The sequence below is a fragment of the Canis lupus genome, chromosome 4 (assembly GCF_011100685.1).
Source record: "Canis lupus familiaris isolate Mischka breed German Shepherd chromosome 4, alternate assembly UU_Cfam_GSD_1.0, whole genome shotgun sequence".
Classification (NCBI taxonomy): domain Eukaryota; kingdom Metazoa; phylum Chordata; class Mammalia; order Carnivora; family Canidae; genus Canis; species Canis lupus.
Genome location: NC_049225.1, coordinates 56,161,585 through 56,189,537, shown reverse-complemented (window position 1 = coordinate 56,189,537; position 27,953 = coordinate 56,161,585). Strand labels below are relative to the sequence as shown.

Here is a 27,953-nt window from a genome sequence, read left to right as displayed (position 1 = left end):
TGTTCTTTGCTAGTATGTAGAAATACAATTGGTTTTTTTTAATTTAACAGCCTTATTAGATACAATTTACATAATATAAAAATCACATATTTTAAGCCTGTAGTTCAGTGTGTTCTTAGGTGAATGAATACAGTTGTGAAACTATCACCATAATCCAGTTTTAAATATTTCCATCACTCCAAAAAGCTCCCTTGTTTGCAATCAATCCCCACTCCCAACCCTCCTCCAGACAACTGCTAACTTTCTTTCTGGCCCTGTAATTTTGCCTTTCTAGAAATTTCAGATAAATAGAATCATAATATTATCTACACTTATGTGTCTGACTGCTTTATCCCAGCCCTATTTTTAAGGTTCTAACCCAGCCCTATTTTTAAGGTTCATCTGAATTGTTGCAATTGCTCTTTTCTTTTTTATTCCTGAATAGTATTCCATTATATGGGTATACTACATCTGTTTGTTCATTCATCAGTTGATGGATGTTTGGATGGTTTTCATTTCGGGGCCATTTTGAATATTGATGCTGTGAACATCAATGTGAAAGTTTTCGGGTGGACATATGTTTTCACTTCTCTTGGGTATATACCTAGGAGTGGAATTGCTGGGTAATACATTAACCATGCTTAACTGCTTGAGGAATGGCCAGACTGTTTACCAAAGTGGCTGTACCATTTTACATTACCAGCATATGAAGATTCTTATTCTTGGCATCTTTGTCAACACTTATTATCTGACTTTTTCATTATGACCATTCTAGTGGATGTGAAGTAGTATCTCACTGTGGTTTTGATTTTCATTTCCCTAATGACTAAGGATGTTGAACATCTTTTCATGTGTTTATTGGCAATTTGTATATCATCTTTGGAGAAGTGCCTATTCAGATCTTTTTACCCAATTCTTTTTTTTTTTACATTTGTTTTTATTTAAGTTCAGTTTGCCAACATATAGTATAACAGTGCTCATCCCATCAAGTGCCCTCTTCAGTGCCCATCATCCAGTTACCCCATCCCCCTGCCCACACCCCCTTACCCATTTTTTAAAAATTGAGGTAAAATTCACATAACATAAAGTTAATCATGTTAAAGTGTACAATTCATTGGAATTTAATGCATTCACAGTGTTGTGCAACCATCACCTTGTTCCAGTATGTTTGCTCAAAAGGAAACCCCATACCATTAAGTAGTCACTCCTCATTTCTCCCATCCTAGTCTCTGGTAATAACTAATCTGTTTGCTGTCTCTATGGATTCACCTATTCTAGAATTTCATGCAAGTAGAATGATAGAATATGTGACCTTTTGTGTCTGGCATCTGTTACTTGGTATAATGTTTTGAGGTTCATCTGCATTTTACCCTGTATCAGTACTTCATTCCTTTTTATGGTTGAGTGATATTCTATTCTTTGGATATATTTCATAGTTGTGTATCCATTCATGAGATGATGAAAGCTTGGGTTATTTCCACCATTTGGCTGTTGTTAATAGTGTTGCTATAAACATTCATGTATAAGTAATCAAAAGATTGTCTTAGTTATCCTGGATCCCTTGATCTCCTCCATAAATTTTAGGATCAGCTTGTCAATTATCAATTTTTGCAAAGAATTCAGCTACTATTTTTGAGCTCATTGAATCTATAGACAATATAGGAGGTATTGCCATCTTAACAATATTAAGTCATCCAATTAATGACCACAGAGTATCTTTCCATTTACGTCTTTAATATCTTTCAACAGTGTTTTGCAGTTTTCAAAGTATACAGTTTTTCTTCTTTTGTTAAGCTGTAAATGGTATTTTTACCATTTTTAATTGCAGTTTCCAGTTGCTTTTTTATTTACCAGTACATAGGAATACAATTAATGTTTAAATGTTGACCTGTATCCTGATATCTTGCTAAGTGTACCTATTAGTTCTGGTTTCTTTGTAGTTTTCCCAGGATTTTTCTTTTTTTTTTTTTCCCCAGGGGGAAAAAAAAAGCTTTATTTGGGCTGAGAGTTGGAGAATGAGAAGGCCCTGAGCCAGCCTACTGAGCTAAGAAGTGAGATTAGATTCCAAAACGGCAGGTAGAGCTTATCAACCAAATGGACTCCACCTCCCAGCACGCTTACAGTTAGTAAATCAATAAAGGCTGGTGGGAAATCTATTTGCCACTAAATCACCAAAGTATGCCAGCCACCATTACAAAACGGCACAGTTTCTTTTCTTCCATAATTAAATTTCCACAACCTCTCTCAACTACAAGTATTACAAAAGAAAGTTTTAAAAAATCCCATTTTACAGATCTTAAACTCATCTTCAGCATTTAGCTCAAAGGTCTCACCAGCCTCAAAAAATAGTTCTGCTAAGCTCATCAGCTAAAAGGTCTTTCCAAGTAGTAAGAAGACGGTCTTTGCTAGCCCATGGCAATTCTTTGGCCCATTTTCCCAAGCCAGTTAGGGCTGAACAGCAGAGTAAGGCTCAGAGTGGGGGGTGAGGGAGAAGGGGCACAAGGGTTAATTTTCCCCAGTACAAGATGCCATTTGAAGCTTGATGGGAGAGCAGAACTGGAGTGACTTGAGGGAAGGGTCCAGGCCCTGTATTCAGTCAGAGTCACTGCTGGAAGAGGAGAAGGAGGAGGAGGAATGCTTGCCATGCTTGTGGTGTTTGTGCATCTTTTTATGAGCTTTCTTCATTTTCTTCCGCATCTTCTTGTCCATCACCATTCCCCATCCCCCCATGCCAGGTGGCAAGGGATTAACAGGAGGCGTGCCAGGAGCAGGTGGTGGGTAGGGAGGTGGGTAGGGACCCGTGGGTTGGCATCCAGGGTACCCTGGTTGTGGCACAGGATAAGGGAGCCCGCCGGCGGGGGGGAAGCTGGATTCCCCTGGGGAGCCCCTGGGGTAGTTGGATAGGGGCCCAGAGGGTAGCCGGGATTCACAGGTGGCGGATGGACAGGATTGGCACCTCAGGGTACCCGATGTTAGGGGGATATGGATGCGGCCCTGACTGCCCAGCATTGGGATTCCACATGTTCGGGGCTTTCTTGCAGCCTAGGGACGAGGAAAGGAGGAAACTGGGGAATCCAACACCCAGTCTGGATTTACACCACCTCCTAGGCTGGACTCATCCTCCCCCAGGATTTTTCTATGTAAAACAATCCTGTCATCTACAATTAAAGATACTGTTTCCTTTTTCTTCCCAATCTTTATGCCTTTTATTTCTTTGTCTTGCCAGTTGTATTGGCTAGGAATTTGAGTACAGTGTTGAATGGAGGTGGTGAAAGAGTGTACAGCCTTTAACCTGATCATAGGATAAAAACATTCAGTATTTCATTGTTAAGCGTGGTACAAACTTTAGGGGGTTTTGGCAGCCATACTAGAGGTTTGGTGGGGTTTTTTTTATACTAGGGTTTTTATAAGGAGCCCTAACTGTGATTAAAATCAAGAGACACCCGGTTAAGCCTAGGACTTTCAGTAAAAAGAGGCTATCTTTGAGATTGATTTAGAGCAACTTTACCAGGCACAGGGCTGAAACCCAGCCCACATTAGAATACGCAAAAAGAGGAATTTGTTTCATGTATAGTAAGAATGTCTAAAAGTCTGTCTGCCTCAGGCACAGGGGGACCTGGGGAATCAAAATACCTTTTAGGATCACTTCCATCTCGTCTCTTTTTACATGTTACTTCAGTCCCAGCCGGAGCCCCCCTCCCACCTTTCATCACCTCATTTGCCAAAGATGTCACCAGCACCTCCAGATTTATGGCCAACCAACTTAACAACTCTAGGAAAAAGAAAGGGCCTCGTTTTTCAAAAAAAAACAAAAAAACAAAAAAAAAAACCCTCAAGAGTAATTCTTTGAAGCTAGTCAGGTCACATGGCCATCCCTCAACCAATCACTATAGGCAAGGAAATGGCATGCCTTGATTGGTTGGGCCCAGACCACATGCTCTGCCCCCTTGGCTCCTAGAGATAGGGTGAGCCACACCTAGGGTGTGATGGACTGAGAGTGTGGGAGGGGAAGTTTCACCAAGCAAAATCAGAACATTGTTTCCAGAAAAAGAGAGGTCTCAGCCAAGTATAAACTCCAGCTGCACACACTCTCCTACAGACTATCTTTGTGTGGTCCAGGCCTGGCACTGGCACTCAAGACTTTGGGCTTCAGCAGTCTCATTTAGATATGCAGGTGGTCATCCTACCTGAAAGGTCCCATGAGGCATTGTGCGGGAAGGGAAAGCTGTGTCTAAACTATAAAGTATAGTGCACACGTCAGGGAGGGAAGATAAGAACGGTTACCAAACAGCTGTTCTCACCCCTCTTCTGTCTCTCTCGCAGAGCACCTGAAGAAGCCACTTGAAGACTACATGGCCCTTTTCCCCAGTGTGAGGATTCTTCGAACCAAGAAACGGGAAGGGCTGATAAGAACCCGGATGCTGGGGGCCTCAGCGGCAACTGGGGATGTCATCACATTCTTAGACTCACACTGTGAAGCTAATGTTAACTGGCTTCCCCCCTTGCTTGGTAAGGCATCCTCCCATGGCAAGGTAGGCCCCAACCTCTTGCAGGAATTGTCGGCAAGGGTTCCCTTAACTGCTTGAGATGCAGCCAGCCAGTGTCATGTGCCACAAGGGATTCAGGAATGCTCAAAGAAACTTTAAAATTCCACTCAAGCCCTGTCCCTTCATTTTACAGAGGAGGAAGCCAAGAGGGGAAGTGACTTGCCCAAAGTCCTACAGCATGCTAATGCCTAGTTACATGATATCTTCCCCCAGGTTACTGCAAGTATTATTAGAAAGGAAGCCAAGGCTATCTACTGGTAGGAGCCAAACTGTGGAGGGACATTATCCTAGTAGCTTAGAATAGTTAACATTCACTGCACTGCTACTAAGCCAGAAAAGTTGTAAGTGTTATCTCCAGGCCTTACAAAAGTATGCCAGGTCAGAAGTGTCCCCATCTTACAGTAGAAGATACTGAGTTTTAGAGATACTGAGTGACTCAATATTGTTCCTTTAGGTCGTAAGTGTCAACATCGCCGTCTCTCTGGCCCCAAAGTCTGTCCACTCTCACAACTCCACACTGCCTCCCTAAATTCCTTTCCTGTCTGGAGAGTTTCTGACAGCTATCAGGAAAGGGCTGTGGACAGGGCAGCACGATCCAGCAGTCATCCACCATAGCACTGCAGACAGAAAGGAGGCATGAGGATCGGGTTCTGGGCAGTGAGGTGCCTCCTAGCTGGCTGAGGAAGCAGGTCTGGGTTCTGTGGAGTTCAGACTCATTGAAGGTGGTCAGCTGGTGCTAATGGGTGGACCTCGAAGAGGAAATGTCCCGATGAGACTGGAATCAAGCGAGGGACAGAAACAGAGGCAGAATGGAGAAGAGTTGTCAATCTAGAGAGAAAATGTCCCTCTCAAATGAGTAGGTATGCTCTCCATAACAGAAGGAGCTGGGGAGCAAAGGGAACTGAAACTTAGGGCCAACCTGAGCCTGCATCCGAATCACCTGGAAGACTCATTAAAACACAGAGTGCTGGACCTCACCCTAGAATTTGTGACTGAGAAAATCCAGGGGTAGAGCCTGAGAAGCTGCATTACTAAGCAGATCCCAGGTGCTGCCAATGCTGCTGGTCCAGGGACCACACTTCGAGGAGCACTGCTTAAGCCACCATGCAGAGGTGAAAACGAAAAGCAAAACCCACACAGTTTAATGGGATAATCCAGCAAATTTGTTTTTTAACACAGATCAGCATGGAACCTCAGTATTAGATTATATGCTTCTGACCCCAAGGGTCCAGGATCCCATTGGGTTAAGAAAAGGATATAACACAGATTTTCTGGCTGTTTATTTAATTAAGCCAAGAGGTCTCTCCATCTGCCTTTCATTACTGAAAGAGAAAAAGAAAAAGAGAAAGAAAAACCTCACCATAAATCACCTGATTTATAGTGCTAAAGGAACAACCCATTTATTGGGTCATCCAGTGACTCATAAAGAGAACGAAGTGGTGGGGCACGAAGCTGAGCTGGGAGTCTAAATAGCCCTTAACTCTGTTTCTATGGAAATACATGAGGGTAATTTTCATAATCCGCAGAATACATGGAAGGAACATTCTCCCTCTTTTTATTTTTTATTTTTCCAATAGAAAAGTGAACTGGTGGTGTAGATGTAAAAGTGTGTCCTTGTTCATACGAGGGGCATCAGGGCTTTTGTCTCGAAACCATTAACACTTCCTTGCACAGCTCACTTCACCTTTTTTTTTTTTTTTTAAGATTTTATTTATTTATTCATGAGAGAGAGAGAGAGAAAGAGAGAGAGAGAGGCAGAGACACAGGCAGAGGGAGAAGCAGGCTCCATGCGGGGAGCCCGATGTGGGACCCGATCCCAGGACTCCAGGATCATGCCCTGGGCCGAAGGCAGGCATAAACCGCTGAGCCACCCAGGGGTCCCTCACTCCGCCTTCCGGGGAAATGAGGCATTCCTGAGCCTAAGAAGGATTCAGCCCCCCAAAGGGAAGCCATTGTTGATCCTCATTTCCTGCCACCACCACCACCATCAGCAGCAGCAGCAGCATCATGGCTCTGCTAGCCCCTTAGCTGTTTAGGCCACAGCTACAGTTGAATTTGACAGTACCTGGTAAAGCAGACAGGCCAGGCATGATTATCCACATATAACAAATGAGGAGACTAAAGAGTTGGAGAATGAGGGTGATGCTCAGCCTCTGAGCTTCTGAGCTTCTTTCAGCAGCTCCAGTCACAGACGATGTCGGCGGAGTGCTGATGGGATGTGTGGATGTGTGAGAGGCTAGGCTGAGCACCTTGGCCCACTATCCCATGCGGTCTTCACAGGGACCCCCTGAGATTGGTGCCATCTTCCTCCATTTTGTCGGTAGGGAAACCAGGGTTCAGAAGCATCAGAAAACCTTTGTCAAGGTTATGCTGCCCGTGGGTGACAAAACCAGGGCTTGGACCTGGGCATTTTGTCCCCAGGTGAGTACAGCAGCACCTTGACCTCACACCTCCCACCATCAGCCAGCCTTCTGCAGAGCGCTGTGTCCTTGGCCCAGAGCCTCTGTAGGTGTGAAATCCCCCCTGCGCAGCTGTGAATAATTAGGAAGGGAAGCACTTCTCCAGATCTTTCCTTGGAGAAGTTTCTTCGACTTCATTAAGAATCCCCCTCGGGAGCCTGTTCACCAGGCAGATCCAAGCTCTACCCCCAGAGTCTGATTCTCTGTAGGTGCATCTGGCACTGGTAGCCCAGAGGACACACTACCGAAAACAGCGTTTCTCAAACTTTTTTGACCGTATGCCACAGTTGGCAATACATTGGATATCTCAGTCCAGTACACAAACACACACCTGTGTGGTTTGCCTGAAACACATCTCCTGAAAAACTATTTTTTCTCATCACTTGGAATGCACTCTCACATTCAGTGTTCTTTTCTGGTTCATTACACACAGAGACACACACACACAAATACACAATCAATTTTATGACCCACCTATGGATTGCATCTTGCAGCTTAGGAAAAGGCAAAAATGCTGCTTCCTCTCCTGGAAGAAAACTGTGCTTGATGAAGCCTGAGCCCTAGGCAGCTGCCAGCCTGCACTGGCCCTACCAGGCTCCACATTCCAAGCCTTGAACTTGACTGCTGGGCCAAGCAGAGAGGCATAGTCCACTTGCCCCTTATGGCAGATCATCTTCCCCGATCACTGGCACCTCCAAGCTGCAATCACAGCTTCATGGAAGGAACATTGAAGAACAGAGCAAACCAAAGCTTAAAATTCTGGTCAGTAGGTTGGGCAGAGTGAATTTTATAAAATCAGCTCCTCCCTGGTTTAAAGGGGACCATAAAAAGCCATCTGGTCAGGGGCCCCTCCTTGCCATCTTGGGTCACCTAGCCTTTTAGCCTTCCTATAGCACTCATGCAAGGGCAAAGGTCTGCCAGGCCCTGCTTGCACGAGATCATGAGGGACTCATGGGATAGTCCATCCCCTCTTCAGTAGTTCTGACTGTTGCAAAAAGTGAGCTGAACTCTCTCACAAGGAGGGTCATCTGTTCACTAACTATAGCTAGGAAGTTTTGAGAAGCTGTCAGGGGCAAGTGCCGGTGTACCTGGCTACTTTGGGCCAAGAATCAAGTTTAGGACCTGGAATGTGGAGCCTGACAGCCAGGACAGGAGTCCTCCAGAAGGAAAGGAGCCCTCTTTCCACAACAGGGGTGACCATTACGGGAACTGTGAGGAACCTTCCAACCAGTATCCAGTACTCATAACAAGCCAGGACATGGAGCCTCTTCTCCCCATTCCACAGAAGAGAACACTGGTGCTCAGAGACTATTTATTTAGCTCACAGGTAGCAGGGCTGGGATGGGAGCCCTGGTCCATCTTTCTTAAATCTTACTCTCTCCCCTCCTCCTGGAATTCTCAAACTCATGTGTTCGGAAAACTCACTTGGGGAGCACATAAAAAATGTGAGTAAGCGGGGTTATGCACTTAACTGCACCCTGTCCTGCCTCCCTAATGGGCATCTCTTGGCTTCTTTAGACCGTATCGCTCGGAACCGCAAGACCATCGTGTGCCCAATGATTGATGTGATTGACCACGATGACTTCCGGTACGAAACACAAGCGGGGGATGCCATGCGGGGCGCCTTTGACTGGGAGATGTACTATAAGCGGATCCCAATTCCTCCAGAACTGCAGAAAGCTGACCCCAGTGATCCGTTTGAGTAAGTACAAGCAACTGGTCCCAGTAGCTAACCCTCATGTGACCCCTCCCCAACACACCCAACTCAGGATCGCCACCTCCCCCAAGAGTCCAGTGCAGAGGGACTAGGGGTGACATCCCCAACCAGAAGCACAGCCCCGCCCAACTGGTCTCAGAGTCTAGCTCATGGGCCTCCCAGCTGGCCACCTCTTCTTTGTCCACCTCTGTGGTCTGTGGACTGCCTGCCGGGAGTGAACACAGTTGCTCTCTCCCTCAAGCCTAGTGCCTGGTCATAATCGCCAGCACCAGCACCACCACCACTTTTGAACCCTTGCTAAACACCAGGCACCGTGCTGTGAACATCACATGCAGATCCTTTTTAACCCCCCACAACTACATATGTGGTATAAACTACTATCTGTATCTTCCAAATGGGGATACCAAGGCTCCCAGAGGTTAAGCAGCTTTTCCAGGTCGCACAGCCCTCAAGTGGGGAAGGCCAGATGTACATGCAGGTCGGTCTGCCTTTGGAGCCAGTTTTCCCATCGTTCAGTTATACCCTCTCGGAAGTATAGAGAAATGGCAGCTTGTCCCATGGTGGAAGTTTCGGGAAGTGTAGAGTGGACCCATAACATCCTAGAATGTGAAAGCCAGGGGACCTCCAGGTAATGGATTCCATCCCCCTGTAGGTGGGGAGACTGAGGCCCCAGGACAGCTCGGGTGGGATGGTGGCTGACTTATACTGTGGGTTAGTGGAGTTAGTGGCCAGGCCAGAACTAGAGCCAGTGCCTCTCTGGCACCTGTCTGGTGCCGTTCTGTGAGCCACTCTGACACCCCTGCTGGAGATGTGGAAAGACCCTTGAGTATAAAGCCAAAGTCCAGCCTCCTACTGTATCAGTTTCCTAATTATAAATTACCACAAATTTACTGGCGTATTAAAACAGTACATACTTATTCTTCTAAAGTTCTAGAGCTCAGAAGTCCGAAAAGGAGTCTTAGCTAAAATCACCATGTCAGCAGGGCTGTGTCGCCTCTGGAGGCTCTAGGGAAGAATCCATTTGCTTGTGCTTTCTAGTTTCTAGAGGCCGCCTACATTCTTAGACTCATGGTTCCTTTCTCCACTTCAGAGCCAGCAGCATAACATAACATCGCCAAGTCTCCCTCTCTTTCCCCCTTGCCTTCCCCAACCCTACCCCCACTCCCTCTCCCCCTCCCCTTCCCTCTTTATCCCCAATATGTCTCTCTGCAGCTCAGGTTTTCATCATCATGTCTCCTTCTCTCACTCTGACCCTCCTGCCTCCTCCTTTCACACACGAGGACCCCAGTGATTGCATTGAGCCCAGGACAATCTCCCCATCTCAGATCCTTCCCTTAATTATATTTGCAAAGTCCCTTTGCAATGTAAGGTGACATATTCCTGGGTTCCAGGAATTAGACATTGGCTTCTTTTGGGGGCGGTGGGTGTGGAATTATTCTATCACACCTGTCTAACCAGTTTAACCCCTGTGAACCTCTAGCTTCCCTGCACCTCACGTTCCCCATCTGAGAAAGGCGTCTGTCAGCAGCCACCCTCATAAGCACAGGGAACACCAGAGTTCCTGAGGGGATGAGAGGAACCCCTAATGCTGTGGGAGCAAGAGAAGGCTCAGAGGGAGAAAGAGGCGAGCTTGTTTGGGGAAATAAAGGGTGGCTGGGCAAGGGAGCAGTGGGAGCACTGCTGAGAGCAGAAGGCAGAGTGGAACCCTGTGCCTCTTAAGCAGGTCAGAAGTTTGTGTTCTTCTACTGACCTCCAGTATCCGAAACATGGTCAGCCCCTGCTGTTGGAACCCAGGGCTACATCACGTGGTCAGCAACCCCCACATGGCCAAGGTCATCCCCAGTTACTCCGAGTTCTTGGAGAGTAATACCATTCAGGGAAGGACCAAACATCTGGCCTGAGCTGATTGATCAGTCACAGCTGACGTTACTGGATGGCTCACCGTCCTCACCACGGTGCCCTAGGGTGTGGAGACAGTTCTCCACCCTTGCCTGATGCAGACCCTGGGGCTCAGAGAGGACGTGAGCCTTGTTCCGTGACACGTAGCAGAAGCTAAGGTCAGAATGGGCTACTCCAAAAAACAGATTTTCAGGGTTACCAGCACCCCTTTTGGTTGGAACCAGTTCCATCAGCTGAGTTGTGAAATTTGAAATGTGAGTAAGGATGGGTCTCGCACATTCATCTTCTCATCTCAAGATGGGGAAAGGGTAAGTCCAGGTCATGCAGCTGCTGAGTGGCAGAGGCCCCACTGGTTTCCTCCTAGGCCTCTGTCTCTTGTCTCGCCTGGACAGGAAAGGGGTCAGGCCCGCCCTAGAGCAGTGGCTCCCAACCCTGCCTGCACATTGACATCATCTGGGGAGTTTGTCAGAACAAACAGGCAAACAAACAAAACTTACCAGGCCACTCCTGAGACCAGTTACACCAGAATCTCAGGATGGGATCCAGGTATCACTGTTACTTAAAGCTCCCAAGGAATGTGTGGCAACGGTTGAGAGCCCCTGGCCTCAATGCTTCCTGAGGGACTCTCCATCCTTTGTATCCTCTGATTCTTTCCAGAAGTATCTTCTCTGTATTGTACTTGGACAAAACCCAGGAGAGAGGCTACTAGAAAAACCCTGGTCATTTTCTGCATACCTCTCCATGGTGCCGGCAGGTGGGCAGTCTGCAGGCACAGGGCAGTAGAATGGTGTTTGAAGGACACGGGCTCTGGTGGCCGACCTCTGTTGGTAACGGCAGCTCATCCACTTACTCACTACATGCCCTTGAGCAGAGTATCTAGCATTTCTGAATTTCAAATTCCTCCATCTGCAAAGGGGACTAGTAACAGAGCTTTGTGAGAGCTGCAGATGATGTCGGTGAAGTGAGTGGTAGGCACTAGATATTCAGAGTTGTTATTATTATTGGTAAACACAGCAGAAAATAGACTGGGCCGGAGGAGAGGCCTCCCTCTGGAAGCAAACCTGGAGCATCCAAAATGCCTTGAAGCTAATATCTTCTTCCCTGTTCCGCAGCTCCTTGGCCCTTGCCATTGGCTCCCACCCAGGCTGAGTGCTGTGTGCAGAGTCTTGGGTTTGATTCCTCTTGAAGCACTAGCTCAGAAACACTCTGTCCCTCCAAGCAGTGTATTTGTGGCTTCAGCCAAAAACCCCAAACCCCACAACCTTCAAAAGACAAGGGAAAGTTGATATCTAAACACCTTATTTTTCATAATACTGGGTACTTTCAGAAATACAACAGTAACGCGAGCTAGGAAATGTAGCTATACATTCATTTTATAGTTGGGGAGACCGGCTCAGAGATGTTAAATCAGCGCTGTCCAGTAGAAATACAATGGATGCTACATAAATACTTTTAGATTTCCTAGTGGCCACATAAAAAATGTAAAGAGAAGCAAGTAAAATTCATTTTTTTAGATTCATTTTTGTAATATACTCTATATAACCTAATATACTTAGAATAGTCTCATTTTAACATGTAACCAACACTTTGCAATTATTTTTTTAAAGATTTTCTTTTTAAGTAATCTCAAAACCAACGTGGGGCTCAAATTTTCAACCCCAAGATCAAGAGTCACATGTCCCACCGACTGAGCCAGCCAGGCATCCCTGAAATTATTAATGAGGCCTTTTCTATTCTTTTTTTCATACTAAGTCTTGGAAATCCTCTGTGTATTTTTCACTTCCAATACATTTTCAGTTCAGAGTAGCCACGTTCCAGGTGTTTAGTAGCAATATGTGGCCCGTGGCTGGTGTCCCAAGCAACACAGGGTTAAGTGGTAAAACACATCTCAAATTTATACCAGGGATAAAGGAGAGCAGAAGTGGGAAGGATGGTTTCCTCATCCCTGATCCCCTGACCTTTACATGCGTCACCTGCCTCTTCATGGCACCTGTCTGTGCTCGCATGCTCGCGTTTCCCCAGGCATCAATGGGGTAAAAAGGATGAGCCCCACCTCTTGAGGTCAACATGGGGAGTAGTCATCTTATTAAAAAATTAGTTCAGCCAAGCACCTGTCACACTCAAGCCCTCCATGAATATTCAAGGAGATCTTCTTTTAAAGGAGTGCCTCCTTTGCTGTCAAGGCTCATCTGCTACAGGAAAGCTGGGGAGGCCTGTGCGCTAGCTACAGTCTTTTAAAATCAGCCTGACCAATTTCCATGAGCTTGCAGTTCCCAAGGCCAGGAGGCGGCGTGGAGTTTGCTGCTGGAATGTTCTTTGGTTTGAGGCTTTGGAGTTTTCAGTGGAGCCAGACAAGGACACAGCCACTCTGGGAGATTTTCACTCAGCAAATCCCAGTGGCCCCTCTCAGGTGCCAGCCTGTGTGAGTCACCGTGGGGACTCAGGCAGGCTGCAGCATGGCATCCCCCTTGGGCTTGGCATGATGCCATGCTGACTTCTTGTTGCCCATGGTGCCCCCCCAAATTTAGCATCTCTGTGCTCTTGCTCCTGGGGTTTTCCCCTCAGGGGTTCCTTCTTCTCCCCTCACTTCCCGCTTGTCCAAACCCACCTCGAATGCCCCCCCCTCAAGCATCTTTCCTTGACTCTTGCCCCAGCCTCTCTCATCTCCAAAACCTAGAGGCAGACACTCCCTCCTTTTGTGTTCCTGTAATGGTGTCTGCACCTCCCAGGGGCCCTTATTACCACCCACCTGTCTTTTGGATCCTTCAGTCCTGAGGTGGCTATGTGACCACACTAGCATCCCCCCGAAGTCCCAGGCCAACTCTGATTTACTGCCACATTCTCCTAGCATCTGCGACTCAGCTGGCACTCAGCAACTAAAGTAATGAGACAGTGTGTGGAGTTCATCGTATCCCAGTTTAACAGAAAGAACAGGGACTGTGTCTTCTTCTGCAAATTCTCAGCAGAACAGATGTCCCATGCTGGGCTGGCTGAGTGAGAATCATCCAAGGAGCCTATTTGAAAACACACATTTCTAGGCTCCATCCCCCAGGGACTGCTTCATAGGTCTGGGCTAGGGCCCAACAAGCTATGTGTTTTGTCTTCTCTCTAAGAGATCCCATAGCCCAGACAGGCTTGGAGGGACCGGATTCAGACCATTTAACCCGTGGGAGGACCAGAGAGGCATAGCCAACGCAGCTGCAAGGCACACATTTATCTGATTTCCCCTCACAAATAAGGGTTGAAGGGGGTTTTGGATCAGTTTGGTTAAAATGTAGGATTTAAGAAGGGATGCTGTGGCCAAGAAAGAAGACAGCGCAGGCCCTCCCTTGGAAGGGCCTTGGATTCCTTCCTAGACACGTGGGCTGTGCTCACAGGGCAGCGTGCAGCACCATCCCTGGGGGAACAGCAGTGTCGGCTCACACTCAGAGCATGCGGCTGAGGCGTTTTGTCTTCACACCACACTCTTCTTCCCTGACAGGTCTCCCGTGATGGCCGGTGGACTGTTCGCTGTGGATCGGAAATGGTTCTGGGAGCTGGGCGGGTACGACCCAGGCCTGGAGATCTGGGGAGGGGAGCAGTATGAAATCTCATTCAAGGTGAGCCAGCTCTTTGGAATCTCTCTTCTCCTTGCTACATCCCCTTGGCACCCTGAGCCTGGAAAGACTCTGGATCCTCAGGGTTCTGCAGCTCCTATTGCTTAGGTGAAGAAGTCAGAGGCCGTGGGCCAATCCTTATTGCGTGTGGATATGGGGTGTCTCCCTAGGCTCCTAAAGACTGTCCTTAACCACAGCTCTTACATCATCCCCTTCTTAGGATGGCAGAGTTAGAATAAGACAGGTCACACTTCCAATAAAGATGGTGCCATGTCTCCCAGTGAGCTGCCCAGCAAACCAGCATCAGGGCAGAGAAACCAGGCCAAGCAGGATACACAGGCCTGGGGGATGCTGTGCACTGTGCTCCAAGGATGACCCCTGGCCTCACAGATTTCCTTAGTGGTTCCTGGCCACCCCTCTCAAGTTTTCATTTTTGTATCTACCACTGCTGGAGTTTGCCATAGAGACCAGTGGTCAAGAGCTCAAGTTGTGGAGTCAGAAAAGTGTGGGTTCAAATCCCAACTCCACTTCTCAGGAGCTTGGTGATATGGGGCAAATTAGACTGGCTTTCTTTCCTTGTCTGAGGTAAGAGAGTAATGATACTGCCTACCTTACAGAGCTATTGCGAAGATTGAATGAGGTAATATCCTAACATGCAACCTGGGACACAACCAGCAGTTGATAATTGGTAGAATTCATTAAAGTTCCAATGAAGGGGTGCCTGGGTGGCTCAGTCAGTTAAGCATCTGACCCTTGATTTCAGCTCAAGTCATGCTTTCAGGACCGTGAGATTGAGCCCCACATCAGGCTCTGTGCACAACATGGAATCTGCTTGAGATTCTTTCCTCCTCCCTCCCTTCTCCTTCTGTTCCTCCTCCTGAGCACGCACTCTCTCTCTCTCTAAAATAAACAAAAAAAAATCTTAAAAAAAAAAAAGATCCAATGAATAAATAAATATTTACTCTATTAGACCAGCCCTTGTGCTGTAGAAGCTTCCTGACAATGGTGGTAGGGAAATGGTAGTTGCTAGTTAGCCACACAAACTTCTGGGGTCACTTTCTCCCCTTCATTTGTGGGATTCCATATTGATCTCAGGTGAAGAACAGAGGGTTGGTCCCTCTGAGGGGACGGTTAGTTTGTTCTGGGCCCTTGTGGCCAGCCAAGGCCTGCTTCTACCATCCTGGGGACCCCTGGTAGGGCATAAGGGATGGCCAGTAGCAGCATTGCTGGGAATACACAACCCTGATCCCGCATCCTCCCCACCCCCACCAAATTGGGGACCAACTTTTTACACAAGAGACCGGTGTCTCACACAGTGATTGAGACTTTGGTGCTGGGGTCCGATCCCAGCTCTGCTACTTCCGACCAGCTATGTGATCTTGGATAAGGAAGGCTCGTCTCACTGAACCTCGGCTTCTGCTTCCACAAAACAAGCTTAATAATACTTGAATCCTCACGGGGTCGTTCAGGGGATTAAATGCTACCATGCTGGTTGGGTGCTCCTTAACAACATCCTAAAGATGATTTCCATTATCGACATCATTACTGTCACCATGTGCACCACTGGCTGAGCAGTTCAGGACCAGAGAACATAAACCCGTGATTAGCAAAAAAACAACAGCCTGGAATTCTACCAAAACATTATTTTTGTTTGAAGGACAGTGTGCGGCTGTTTTACCCAGAGTTCTGAAGCTGTCTCCCGTCAGGGGACCCGCCCCTAAATGCACTAATGCTCATGTCCAGGGGCGATATTCAAAGTATTTAGTGGCAGTGAGGGCTCAAGCACCAAATAATCAGAGCGGACGCCACCTACAAACAAGTCTGCATCAGTTCTGCTGTTCAGCAGCTGGATTTCAGCCCTACTCAGAGCTCATAGGACACTGTGCCAAGTCCTTCACACATGTTGGCTTATTCGATCCTCCCAGCATCCCTGGCAGGGTGATGTCATCATTATACCCATTTCACAGTGAGGCATATGGGGCTCAGACCTAGGCTCCACACAGATGGAAGTAACAGAACCAGGACCTGGCCCCAGGTTTGCCTGATTGCAGAGCCCGCTCTCCGACCTGTCACGTTTCCTAGGCCTCTATAGGGACAGGAGCGGGAGAGAAAGACACTTGAGAGAAGAATGAGCCTGAGAAGTTAGCTCCAGTCTTTTCCCCTTCCTTCTGTTTTTGCCTCCTCCTGGAGTTATTCTAAATTTACTGGGATAGTCTACAGCCTCTCGGTGAGGTGAATTAATGACTGTCTAGGTGAGAAATAGCAAATAGGTTTCCTCTCCCAGCCAACTCTGATCTGCTCTGGGATGGGGGCTACCCAGTACTGTGTTGATATGTATTCTGAAGCTGCATCCATGCTAATCAGAAAAGTTGTGATTGATTAGTGATGTCTGCCATAGGTGCAGTGGCAAGTGATGGATGGTACACACGTCATTTATTTAGTATCCCTAGCCCATACAATCTAGTTTTCCAAATGTTGCATCCTTATTACAGTGAAACCACATACAGGGAATCAAGAGTTTTAACATCACAGTTCCTTGATCCAGCAATCAGACAAACTTGATTTATAAAGTTTTCCACCGAGGGTATACCCAGAAGTGAGCACACCTGTGTTCTGAGTGCTCGCCAGAATGTAAACTTCAATAGGGTGGGAATGTCTATGTGTTTCACTCCCTGCTGTATCCTCTGTAGCTGAAAGATTGCCAGCCATGGAGGAGGCACTTAGTAAATATGTCTTCGTGTGTCACTCAGAGCAGGTATGTCACTGGCCGGAAACCAACCTCCGTGGTCAAGAAGTCCCCTTTCAGAAACGCCCTCTATGGAAAATAGTGAATGGAGAAGGCTTTGCACAAAGGAATTCCTAAACCCAAAATGATTTCATTCTGTGTGTTTCAAAGACCCGTCTAATGATGCTCATCAGGCAATTACAGCAGAACAAATGGCATTTTTCTACACATAGTTTATTTATAAAAGACTTGGTAATGAAGCCATATTGGAAATCTCTCATCTGGGAGGGGAGAGAGGCTGGCTCCTGTTTCATTTGATCCAATTAATGTCCTTCAGTCTCGAGGGGAAAAGGTTCTGTGTAATGAGGAGGCTCCCAGGTTGGGAAGGGAGACTTTCCTCCCTCAGTTTTCTCTCTCCTGGCTTGGAGAGCATGAGTCCCCAGAGCCCATGACAGCTCATCTGCCAGTGCATTGTCTCCCAAGCCCCTGCAGAAGGCCTGCCCCTAGTGCCGAGTGGACAGGAAAGCCCATTTATCTGCCAGGGACGCCTCCCTACAATGCTGGTGTTCCATTTCAGCCAGAGTGGAGCATTTTCAAAAGACCATATTCCCTCTGCTTAATCTCTGCTAAGACCCCTTTTTTTCTTGATGACAGAAAAAAGAGAATGGTCTGAAAAGCTTGAGTGTATTTCCAAAAATTAAGATAAATTGATATGTGCTGTCAGGACTGATGAATTAAAACTTTGGCTCCAATTCCAGACTAGGCCATCTATCCTGATGGGAAAACCCTAGAAAAGGTGTTCTGAAGGCTCTGAAATTTCTGAAAGAGTCATTGATTTTCTCCCCCCTCTCTTTCTTTCTCTCAACCAAGAGATATTTTGTTTCCAAAAGGCACAGTCACACTATCAAAGTTCTCCTGGTTGGCAGTTAGGATATTCCTACTTCTAGTGGCTGGTGAAATCTTTAACTCTATAGTCTACTTATACCTGCCTCTGTGAGCTGACCCCTGCTTGTCTGTCCACCTTCCCCCTGTCATCTTACCCCATTGCGTTAGCCTGCACTCATGATTACAGATGACCAACATCCTAGTCAGTCTGATTTAAGTGAAAAATCAGAATCAATTGGCTCATACAATGGAAATCCCAGGGCAGACCCTTCAGGCCTAGCTGGATCCAGGGGCTAACCCATCTCGTCTGGCCTCCATCTCTCTCAGGCCCTTGACTCTGCTTTCATCTAGGTTAGCTTCCTGCTCAGGGCAGGCTTTCTCTTGTGGAAGTACCCAGCATCCTATAAGAGAGAGAGTTTGTCTTTCCCATCATTCCTGTAGAAGTGCCCAAGTTGAGTCTCCTTGCCCATCCCTGAGCAATGTTCTGATCGGTCAGCTGCAGTCACATGCCCATGCCCATCCTAGAGACAGAAAAGTGGGTTTGGGCTGGTTCCCCGAAGGAGAGACCAGGTACTGTATCTGGAAGGAGAACGAATGTGGGGCAGAGCAAACCACAGATGTCCACACAGATATCTATGCCCAACCATATGGAACTGCTCACAAGCCCTAGGCTCACGTGTCAGGTCATCTTTGGAAGGATGCACAGTTCACTCTTCTTGAAATGCCTTTCTTTTAATCTAGCCAGCCCACATTTAGCCTGAGCTCCCTGGGCTGGCTAGGGTCCACCCCAACATCACTCTTGGCTTGGCTCTGAATCCCTCATGTTGATGTGACTCAAGGGTGGAGTCAAATCAACATCACATCACATCCTGTCTTCCCTACTGGACTGTGAGCTCCCACTGGCTATCTCTATACCCAGTGTCTGTCCCAAAATAGGTGTTTTAAATAACTTAGTTGCATCAATTCCTATCTGATAAAACATCCTTCACCCCTCCCTTTCCAGACTTACATCACCATCTTTGAGTAAATGTGGTGTGGTGGGAATAGTAGTCAGCAAGAAGGCAGGGCACTGGCTTCTCATCTCTGCTCTCCATCTATCCATCTGGGGGCCCTGGATTAACCACTTGACTTCTCTTGCCCTCACATCCCAGACAGTGCTATTACAACTTTCCTTCCTATCCCACAAGATAGAATCAAATAAGATACTGTGGGGAAAAGGGAAAGCCCTTTGACTTTCACAGGTACCAAGGATATTTTGGATTAGAGGTAGTGGCAGTAGGACAAGCGAGAAGGGTGATTGCACAGTGTCCCCCCAGGAGACCAAGTTTAGGATATCTTCAACTCTGAGATCCAAGAGAGAGAAAGTACCCACTGGACGATATGGATGAGTCACCGTAAGAAAGGTAGGCTTTGCAACAGTGTGAGTGCATAGGTCTTGTTTAAAGCAGTTTGGCAAAATCTGTTCATGCCAAAGCAAGCACATTCTTTGACCTAAAATTCCATACCCAGGAGTTTATCTGAGACAGCTGCAAGGATAAGGAAAGATTTAGGTAGAAACAATTTACTGAGGCCTTACTTCCATTAGGGAAACACTGAAAATGACCCAAATGTACATCCTAAGGGGATAAATAAATTAAGTTAGAGCACATCTAAACAATGGAATATTCTATTTAAAAAGCCAGATGCCTCCAATATTAAGTTGAAACAGATGGGAAAAATAATATATATGTAATATGATCTCATGTTTAATGTTTAAAAATATGAGGAAGGCAAACCAGCAAACAAACACTCAGACTGTCCTCGTACCAGCTAATGTTCAGTCACACTAGAAACGTGTGGGGTTCTCTGCCCGGCACTGTGCACACACTGTCATTTAGCCTTCATGGTATACCCACCCAAGGCGGTGCTCTGATTTTCTCCATTGTGTAGATGAGAGTACTGAGGCTCGAGTTAAATCACTTCCACAGAACCACACAGCTAGAACAGGAATGTCAGCCCTACCTGTTGGACGCAGCCTGAGCCTATGCTCTGACCCACGGCACCCTGAAGGCTTCCTGTCCCTCATGGTATCGGGGTGGGAGGGCTCCAGAGTATGGCTCTCCACTCCTACTAATGTGTTTCTGTAACAATGAATATGTTTATCATAAGTACTAAGTACATATCACTTCTAGAATCAGGAAAAGCAAATTTTTTTAACTATAAAGGAAAAAAATGTCGGTTTTTCAGCCCTCCCAGCACCCCTCACCATATACATCCCAATGCTGTGTTTGGACAGTTTGTAAGTTCCGGGATGAGGCAGTGACAGTGAGGAGACCCCAGGGAAGGTCTGAGTGCCCTGAGCACATGTCTACAGGGTGGGATTGAGGAGGCAGTGGCTGCAGCCACTGCCCTTGGAAGGAGAGACTGAGCCAGAGGCAGGAGGTGTCATGTACCCGGGTTTGCTTTGTTTGATATAGCTATCAAAGCCCAACCCAGTCCCAGGCTGCAGATTTGGGGCAGATTTTAAAAAAGAAAATGCTCTGGTTTTCCTTCTGTAAAACTCACAGCGTCATCAGGAGGAGTGAATGGAAGAGTGTGGAAAGAAGTTAGGAGCATCCCCAGAAACTGGTTATAGGCGATGTGACCTGATGCCCTTAGTGGTCCAGTGACTGGATCCCTTGGCTAGATCCCACGTGTCCTGATCCTAAACTGCTGGTGCTCATCTCATTCCTCCAGTGGGAGTGGGGAGGAACGGCAGCTCCACCTAGAGAGACGCCATCGTTACAGGCCAGGCTCAGAAGTCAGAACCAGCCCTGAGGGGAGTTAAGTTGCTGCACAGGAGGGAGAAATGACTTCCAGAGGCCAGCAGGAGAGGCAGAAGGTGATCTGGGGCCACCAGCCAAGCACCTGCATGCCAACACCTTTCCCCATTTCCTTCCCCTTCCCCTCCCAGCCCCCTCTGACTCAGATGAGCTGCACTGTTGCTGCCGGGGCCCCTAGTGCTAGCTCCTTCCTTTGCTGGGTTATCCAAGGATGTGGGGAACATGCTCTGCTGTGTGCAGCATCTTCCTCCAGCTACAGGTGCCCAGCCTTCCCAAGAGCCACCTGCTGGGAGCAGGAACAGCATTCTGCTCGTGACTCTCTCTCAGCAAGCCCTTTGAAATTGCAGGAGCGTCTCTGTCTGTCGGAGCCTGCATCTCCCACCATGCCTCCAGGAAGGCGGCTCAGAGGCCCAAGGGCCCTGAGCCACCTTCTGTCGCACATGGCTTCCCAACCAGCACACACCTGTCTCTCCGTGCTTCCATCTTTCATCACTCAAAATGGCCATAGTAACTTCTTCAGAGCTTTGCTGTAAGCACTGAATGGCATGAAACACTTAACTGGCCTAGAGCCTAGCCAAAGGAGGCACTCAGTAAGTAGTAGCTGTTCCGATCAGAACCCTCATGTTACAACACCGTGGAATTAAGTACATGGCCTGCAGAGTCAGACCCCCTAGATTCCGGTGCAGGTGTGATCAGCTAGTCAAGCTGTATGGCAATGGCAAAGTGACCTAACCTCTCTGGGCTTAACGTCATAGCTATAAAATGAGGATAGAATAATCCTTACTCTGTAGTATGGGTGTGAAAATAAGTCACAAACTGTGTGAAAGCCTTAGCTCAGTGCTTGGCACATAATAAATGATCCATAAACAGTAGTTGTTACTATTGACATTGTTGTGGCTGATGTGCTCTGGCTACAGTGGCAGGAAGACAGGAGTGGAAAGAGCTTTGAGGCTGATGAGACCGGGTTCAAAGATGTTAGCCCCAGGCCCAGCTTTGCAACAAACTCTCAGTGAGACCTTGGATGGCTCACTTGCCCTTTCTGCTGAACCTGTATCTTCTCATTTACGAGGGCACTAATAACCCCAAACTCACAGGGCTGTCTGTGTGACCGAGCTAGAACCATTATGCTGAGGGAGGCAGTTACTATTGCAGTATGTCCTGGTGCTGAGAGTGTGGGCCCCAGACCAGCAGTATCAGCAGCATCCGAGAACTTGGTAGGAATGCAAATTCTCCGGCTCCATCCCAGACCTACTGAGTCAGACACCCTAAGGGTGGGGCCCCGCAGTCTGTATTTTAACCAGCTTTCCAGGTGATTCCGATGTGCCCAAAGATGAAAACCGTGGCTGTAATGAATACATGGAGTCTTGTACAGAAAGAGTGCTCAGGCTTGTGTGTGGAAGGACAGAGCAAATTGGCAGGCTATGGCAGGCTGGCCGGCACATCCCCGGACCTTCACCCAGCTACATCATTGCGTCATTGGGTCTACCCTTGTCCATGAGTTTCTATTCCATTTCTTCCAACAAGGTTTTAGAGCAAGGCTGACCAATGATTAGGCCATGTGTGAATGAATGGATGAATGAGTGTATGGGCTGCGTTATTGGTGGGAGGAAAAACACAGGGGCCCCACAGAGCAGCAAAGTGAATGGACGACAGCTGGTTCTCAGCAGCATCCACAGCCTGAGTTCAGGGAGTGTGGTGAGGACTGGAGGTGACCGGGAACAGAGGAACAGGTGGCAGAGAGCCTTGTTTACAAGCCAGGGGTGCCTCTCTGTTCTGTAGACTATACAGGTGCTCATAGGGAGCTTGGCAAAAGACCATAATAGGGTTGGGACCAGGCTCCAGAAAGATTAAACCAGGAAGGTGTGGTCTCCCTGGAGGTCTCAGAGCTGCCTGGTTCTAAGGAACCGACCCGACCCCAGATTCCACTCTGGGCTCTGCCATTTCTGAGCGGAGGGACCTTGGGGAAGGAGCTTTGTCTCTCCAGGCCTTGGTTCCCTCACACATAAAAGGTACAATAGCACCTCCCTCACCTCCCTAGTTCTGAGGTTGCTCTAGTCCAAGCATGAGTCAAACCTGCAACTTGACTGAATTTATTAGTTTAATTTATTAACTTAGATACAGATATGCTTAAAATTATATTACATAAAATAATATAACTTAGAAGTAAATTCTTTTTTAAAAATATTTTATTTATTTATTCATGATAGAGAGAAAGGCAGAGAGAGACACAGGCAGAGGGAGAAGAAGGCTCCATGCAGGGAGCCCAATGTGGGACTCGATCCTGGGTCTCCAGGATCACGCCCTGAGCCGAAGGCAGATGCTCAACTGCTGAGCCATCCAAGCATCCATCCCAGAAGTAAATTCAAATGGTTTTTAAAAATAAAGTAAAACTGTTTTTTCCTACTCTTTACCAGCTGCATCCAGTAACCATAATAAACATCTAAAACTAGCATGAATGAGGTCCTTTCATGCTGGTAAGACTTATTGAAACAGCATCTTGTTTAAAACAAACTAATATATTCAAAATAACGCAAGCTTCTGGAAGACATGGATATATACCATTTCTTCTTTTCTGAGGGGAAGTGCGTGGCCTCTCCACAGTGCCCAGCAGCTGTCGTGAGTCCAGATAACACCATGCGGATTGCTTACTGCCCTCCGTGCTTCGGGATTACCTCATTTCAGTCTCATTGCAACCCCAGGAGGCACACACAAGAATTCATCCCATTTTGCAGATGGGGAAACTGAGGCTTTCAGACTCATAAAGCTTGCTAACAAGATTAGACTCAGTCCTTACTTCAGAACCAGGCTCATAGCAGTAATCCCATGTACCTTCTAAGCACACAAATAATGCAGAATTACTGGCAGTAATTATTATATTATTTTCCCCCCACATGCAACTTACAGGATTTGAACTCCATAGGGGTGCTCAGCTGGGATGCCAACAGCAAAAAATGTGGCTGGCTGTCGTCTTCTCCCAGCCATCAGCAAATAGGATGGCCACCCAGTCCTGGTGGTATCCAGGTGGCCGTGTCCTCAACAGAGGGAGGTCCCCCCCACAGGATGGGCCTTCTGACATGCGCTCTCTGGGATCCCGTGTTTCTTCCTGATGCACATCACCACTTGTTTCTTTCCTTCTCAGTTTAGGAGATAAGAGCAAGTAATTGTCTTTTATAGACACTGTAATGAAGCCTGTCATCACACAAAAGAAGTTTGCTAATAAAATAAATCAAAGCAGCAATGAAAATGAATGGGGAGCAAGCTTTTACAATTAGATTTGTACTTGTCTGGTGGCATGGTGCTTCCATGAGAAGTGAGAAGGCTGTTCTGCAAGGGAGAGAGGCACTCAGAAACGAGCTGACAGGAGGTATTTGCAGACTCCCTGTGGTAGAGCAACACGGCACCCAGAGCAGGCAACTGCGTCCCCAGTGCATGTGGAGGCTGGCAAGGGGCTGGCCAGGGAGGGAGGGATGGAAGCCCACAGCAGAGAGGGGTGGCAGACACGTCATGTCGGTGGTCTGTGTGTGTCCCCATCCAAATATGAGGGGGTCCCAGCCAAACAGGGTCTGGCTGCTGCTGGCTACAGTTCCCCCCCTTCTCTTTGCCGCCAGCTGCACTCTCCTGCCAGGTGTTACCTGGGGGAAAGGAGAGCACCGTGGGACAGTCAGGCTGCAAGTGGTACCCCCTGACTGTGCCAACCTCACCTGGCCCTGGCATTCTCCTCATCAGTTGCAGGTTCCACCACCAAGTTAGAAAAGTGACTTTATCTTTCTGAGCCTCAATTTCTCCATTTTGGAAATCAAGCCATAGGATGAAAACCCTGATGGTATTGGGCAGAGGGGCAAATGCTGTATAATTTTTAAGGTGGTGGTATTTCTCCAGAAATGACTAACATAATCAAGTCTGTTACAGCCAGGCATCAAGCTAAGTGCTTTTCACGAGTTGTCTCATGCCATGACAGCAGCCTGGCAAGGCAGTAGTGACCGGTTATGCCCAGGTCACAGATGAGGAGGCTGTGGCTCCCCAGGTAAATGCCTGGTACCAGGCCACACAGCTGCACAAGGTGGGGTCAGGAGCGGGAGGCCCTGTGCCATGGCTGCCCTAGATCTTGAGTGGCTGCTGCCTCAACTATGAAGGAGGGTGGGAGGGGGCCCTAACAGTACACAGATGGGTGCAGAGCCATGAGCAGAACCACCGGACCTAGGATCAAGACCACCTCTGGCCACACCCCAGCCCAGGGTGAGTCACAGCACCATTCTGTGCCTCCAGCTCTTGTCGTGTTCCTGGAGGGAGAGTCCCCTCCAGTCTCGGGATCCTGCCAGATAACCAGCAAGCACCATGGGGGTGCTGACCACTGTGGAAGATGCTAGAGGGACTTGAGAAGTGGGAAGTGGGATGTGCTCTACACTGGGCCCTTTTCAGACTGTTCAGGTGCTCCCAGAGGACTTGAGATTTGGCAGCAGCTTTAGCTGAACAGGTATCCCTGTGTCTGAAGGCAGCTCCCATTCCGAGTCAGCTGTCAGTGGCAGGAAGGCTGAGGAGCAAACCCCATCATCCCAAACCAGGACTCCTTCTGAGCTCTGGATGTCTCGGGCATCTCAAACCTCTCAGCAAATCAAGGGCATCCTGGTCCCTCAGGAACCTTCAGGCTGATGGCCAGCATAGTCAAGGCCAAAGAAACCAGAGGTCACAGCAAAGAGAAGGATTTGGAGATTGATCATTGTCTGCATAAAGGAAGATTTCCTGCCGGGCAGGGCTGGAGACGCATCCTCGTTAGCTAATGCAAGTTTAACATGGAGTCAGGGGAGCTGGACGCCAGCCTAGTCAACTGCCCAGGAGGTGGTCAAAAATAGAGCAGGGTAAGGTGTCCCCACCTGCTCAGCACCACTCTGCCTCCCGAAAGACAGGGGCGGCCCAGCAGTGAGCTGGGCAATATCCGCCAGACAAAAGCATCACTTCCACATCAGTCATTTCATATAAAGGAAGAGTTATTGTTATGGGATGCTGGCGCCTGATCAATATCTCCTGCTTTGAAAATAAACTTCTTGGCTTGGCCTTGACATTAATCTACCATCAGGAGCCCATTATCTCAAGACCAATGTTCTGTTCTATTGACTTGCTCAATTTTTTTTTCTCCCCCAAGATCAGACTATAATTGCATTTCTCCAGGCAGCACTTCCACTAATTGCAGCCACATGCATGCATATCCCCTTGCAGGAAGCCTGGGATGCAGTACATCCGGGGTGGGTTGGAGGCAGGGCCTGGCACAGAGTAATGAGGGACTGAGGACACTCAGGTGAGTGAGGTGGAAAAGCAGCCCTTCTAGAGCCTGTGAATTAATTAAGACATGAAGCCAGATCCCCAATATCCCACTGAGCTGTTCAAGCTGGAAAATACTCTTTTGCACAGAATCAGGGCTGTCAATGTTCCCACTCTTACTCCTCATTCATAAACAAAGGAACATGGTAATAAGATTAATAATAATGTCCTGAGGGGCACCTGGGTGGCTCAGTCAGTTGAACAACTGACCCTTGATATCAACTCGGGTCTTGATCTCAGGGTCATGAGTTCAAGCCCTGCAGTGGGCTCTGTACTGGCATGGAGCCTATTTTAAATAAAAAGAACTATCTATCTAGATATCTATGTAGATAGATAGATATAGATAGATATAGATCTAGATATAGATCTAGATAATGTCCCAAGTACAGCTGAGTCCTACCATCACCACAGCATCCACAAAAGCAAAGCAGAACTGCCTCCATCTGCAAGAGCCTTCCAGGCCTTCCTTCCCCCAAACCTGCACCCTACAGCCCATTTTCCACCCCACAGGAAGAGTCATCTTGGTAAAATAGAAATTGGATTATATTGTAACCCTCACTGAACACTTTTGGTGAAGACTCCTTCTTTGGTGAGACCCTTTTGATTGTCCCTGCTCACCTCTCTGACCTGCCCTCCCATCTCTGCTCCTGCTCCAGGCCTCAGGCTTTCTCTGTGCAGTAATTAAGCCAAACCTGTCGCTATCTCAGAGCCTTTACACTTGCTCTTCTCTCCACCTGTTCTCTCACCCCTCAGATCTTTAGGTTACTTTCACCTTCTCATTATTTAAGTCTCATATCTAATGCTCCTTTCTAAGTGAGGATTTCCCTGACCAGGGTAGATTTAACCTAACCTCTCATAGATCCATACAGTGAGTCTGTCCAGTTACCTTGCTTTGGCTTCCTTATAGCACACATCACTATCTGAAACTGCCTTTCTGCATTACTTAACTACTGCCACAGGAAGAAAATACCCCCAATATACCCTCCTAAAGCAGCAGTAAACAGTATTGAAGGGTTTGTGCAGCTGGGAGATTTGGGAATGGCTTAGCAGGACATTTCTGCTTGAGTTTGTCATGAGGTCAGAGTCAAGGCATCAGCCAGGGCCACAGTCACCTGAGGCTGGACTGGGACTGGAGGATCCCTTTCTAAGAGGCTCACTCCCATGGCTGGCATGTTGGCACTATTAGCAGGAGGCCTCAGCTCCTCGCCACCAGGACTCTCCACCGAGCTGCTTGAGTGTCCTCACAGCACAGCAGCTGAGTGCCCCAGAGCAGATGGTCCCAGGGAGGAAGGTGGAAGCCACAGTGTCTCTTATGACCATCCTTTCTGCATTCTTCTGTTGGCTACATGGGTCAGTCTTTACAGGACACATTTGGGAGGAAAATGCCTAAAGGTGCAAATATCAGAAGGCAGGACTCATTGGGGGCCATCCCAGAAGCTAAGCACCATACACACCCTCCATGCGAGCAAGGGCCTTGGCAGACTTATTCACCACCACGTGTGCCCACCCAGCACAATGTTGGCATATACCAGATACTCCGTATATATTAGATGGCTGAATGCATCACTGTGACGTCACTGCTATGACTGTGTCCCAGGTCTTGTGCTAAGGAAACACTTGACGTGAGGTATCTCATCCCTGAGGCCAGCCTCATTTAATCCTCTACAGATGAGGACACTGAGCCTCAGAGAAGTACCTTGATCAAAGTCACAAACCTGGTAAGTGACTGAGCTGGGATTTGAACCCAGGACTGCTGGGGAGGCTCTGTTTAGCCTGGGTGTGATACGGTGTGGTTACAAAGAATTCCCAAATTGCCAGCAGACCAGCATGCAATCAAACTCGGGAGCTCTTTGTGATGCCAGATATGTAGGGAAACACAAATAGAAACCTCAGATTCCTGTCTACAGGGATACTAGCTGCATGGCTTAGTAAGCCATACTGCAGAGAAGTCAGGGCAGGGAGGCGGCCGCCTCTGCTTAGGGTTACCCAGCAGGAGGCTTACAGATGGCAGAGGAAACTCCAGAACTTG

At 47.7% G+C, this 27,953-nt stretch overlaps 1 protein-coding gene across 8 annotated transcripts in view; it reads left to right on the top strand.

The window, feature by feature from the left end:
• The window catches only part of GALNT10 (polypeptide N-acetylgalactosaminyltransferase 10), a 216,506-nt gene that overhangs the window by 167,942 nt on the left and 20,611 nt on the right, over positions 1–27,953 (top strand). For all 8 annotated transcript variants that reach the window (XR_005358379.1, XR_005358378.1, XR_005358375.1 and 5 more), the window contains exons 5-7: positions 4,303–4,488; positions 8,504–8,687; positions 14,083–14,200. Coding sequence is in view for 2 of the 8 variants with exons in the window: in XM_038534954.1 (XP_038390882.1) it covers positions 4,303–4,488; positions 8,504–8,687; positions 14,083–14,200 (488 nt within the window). In the remaining 6 variants the exon portion in view is untranslated. The remainder of the gene's footprint in view (positions 1–4,302; positions 4,489–8,503; positions 8,688–14,082; positions 14,201–27,953) is intronic.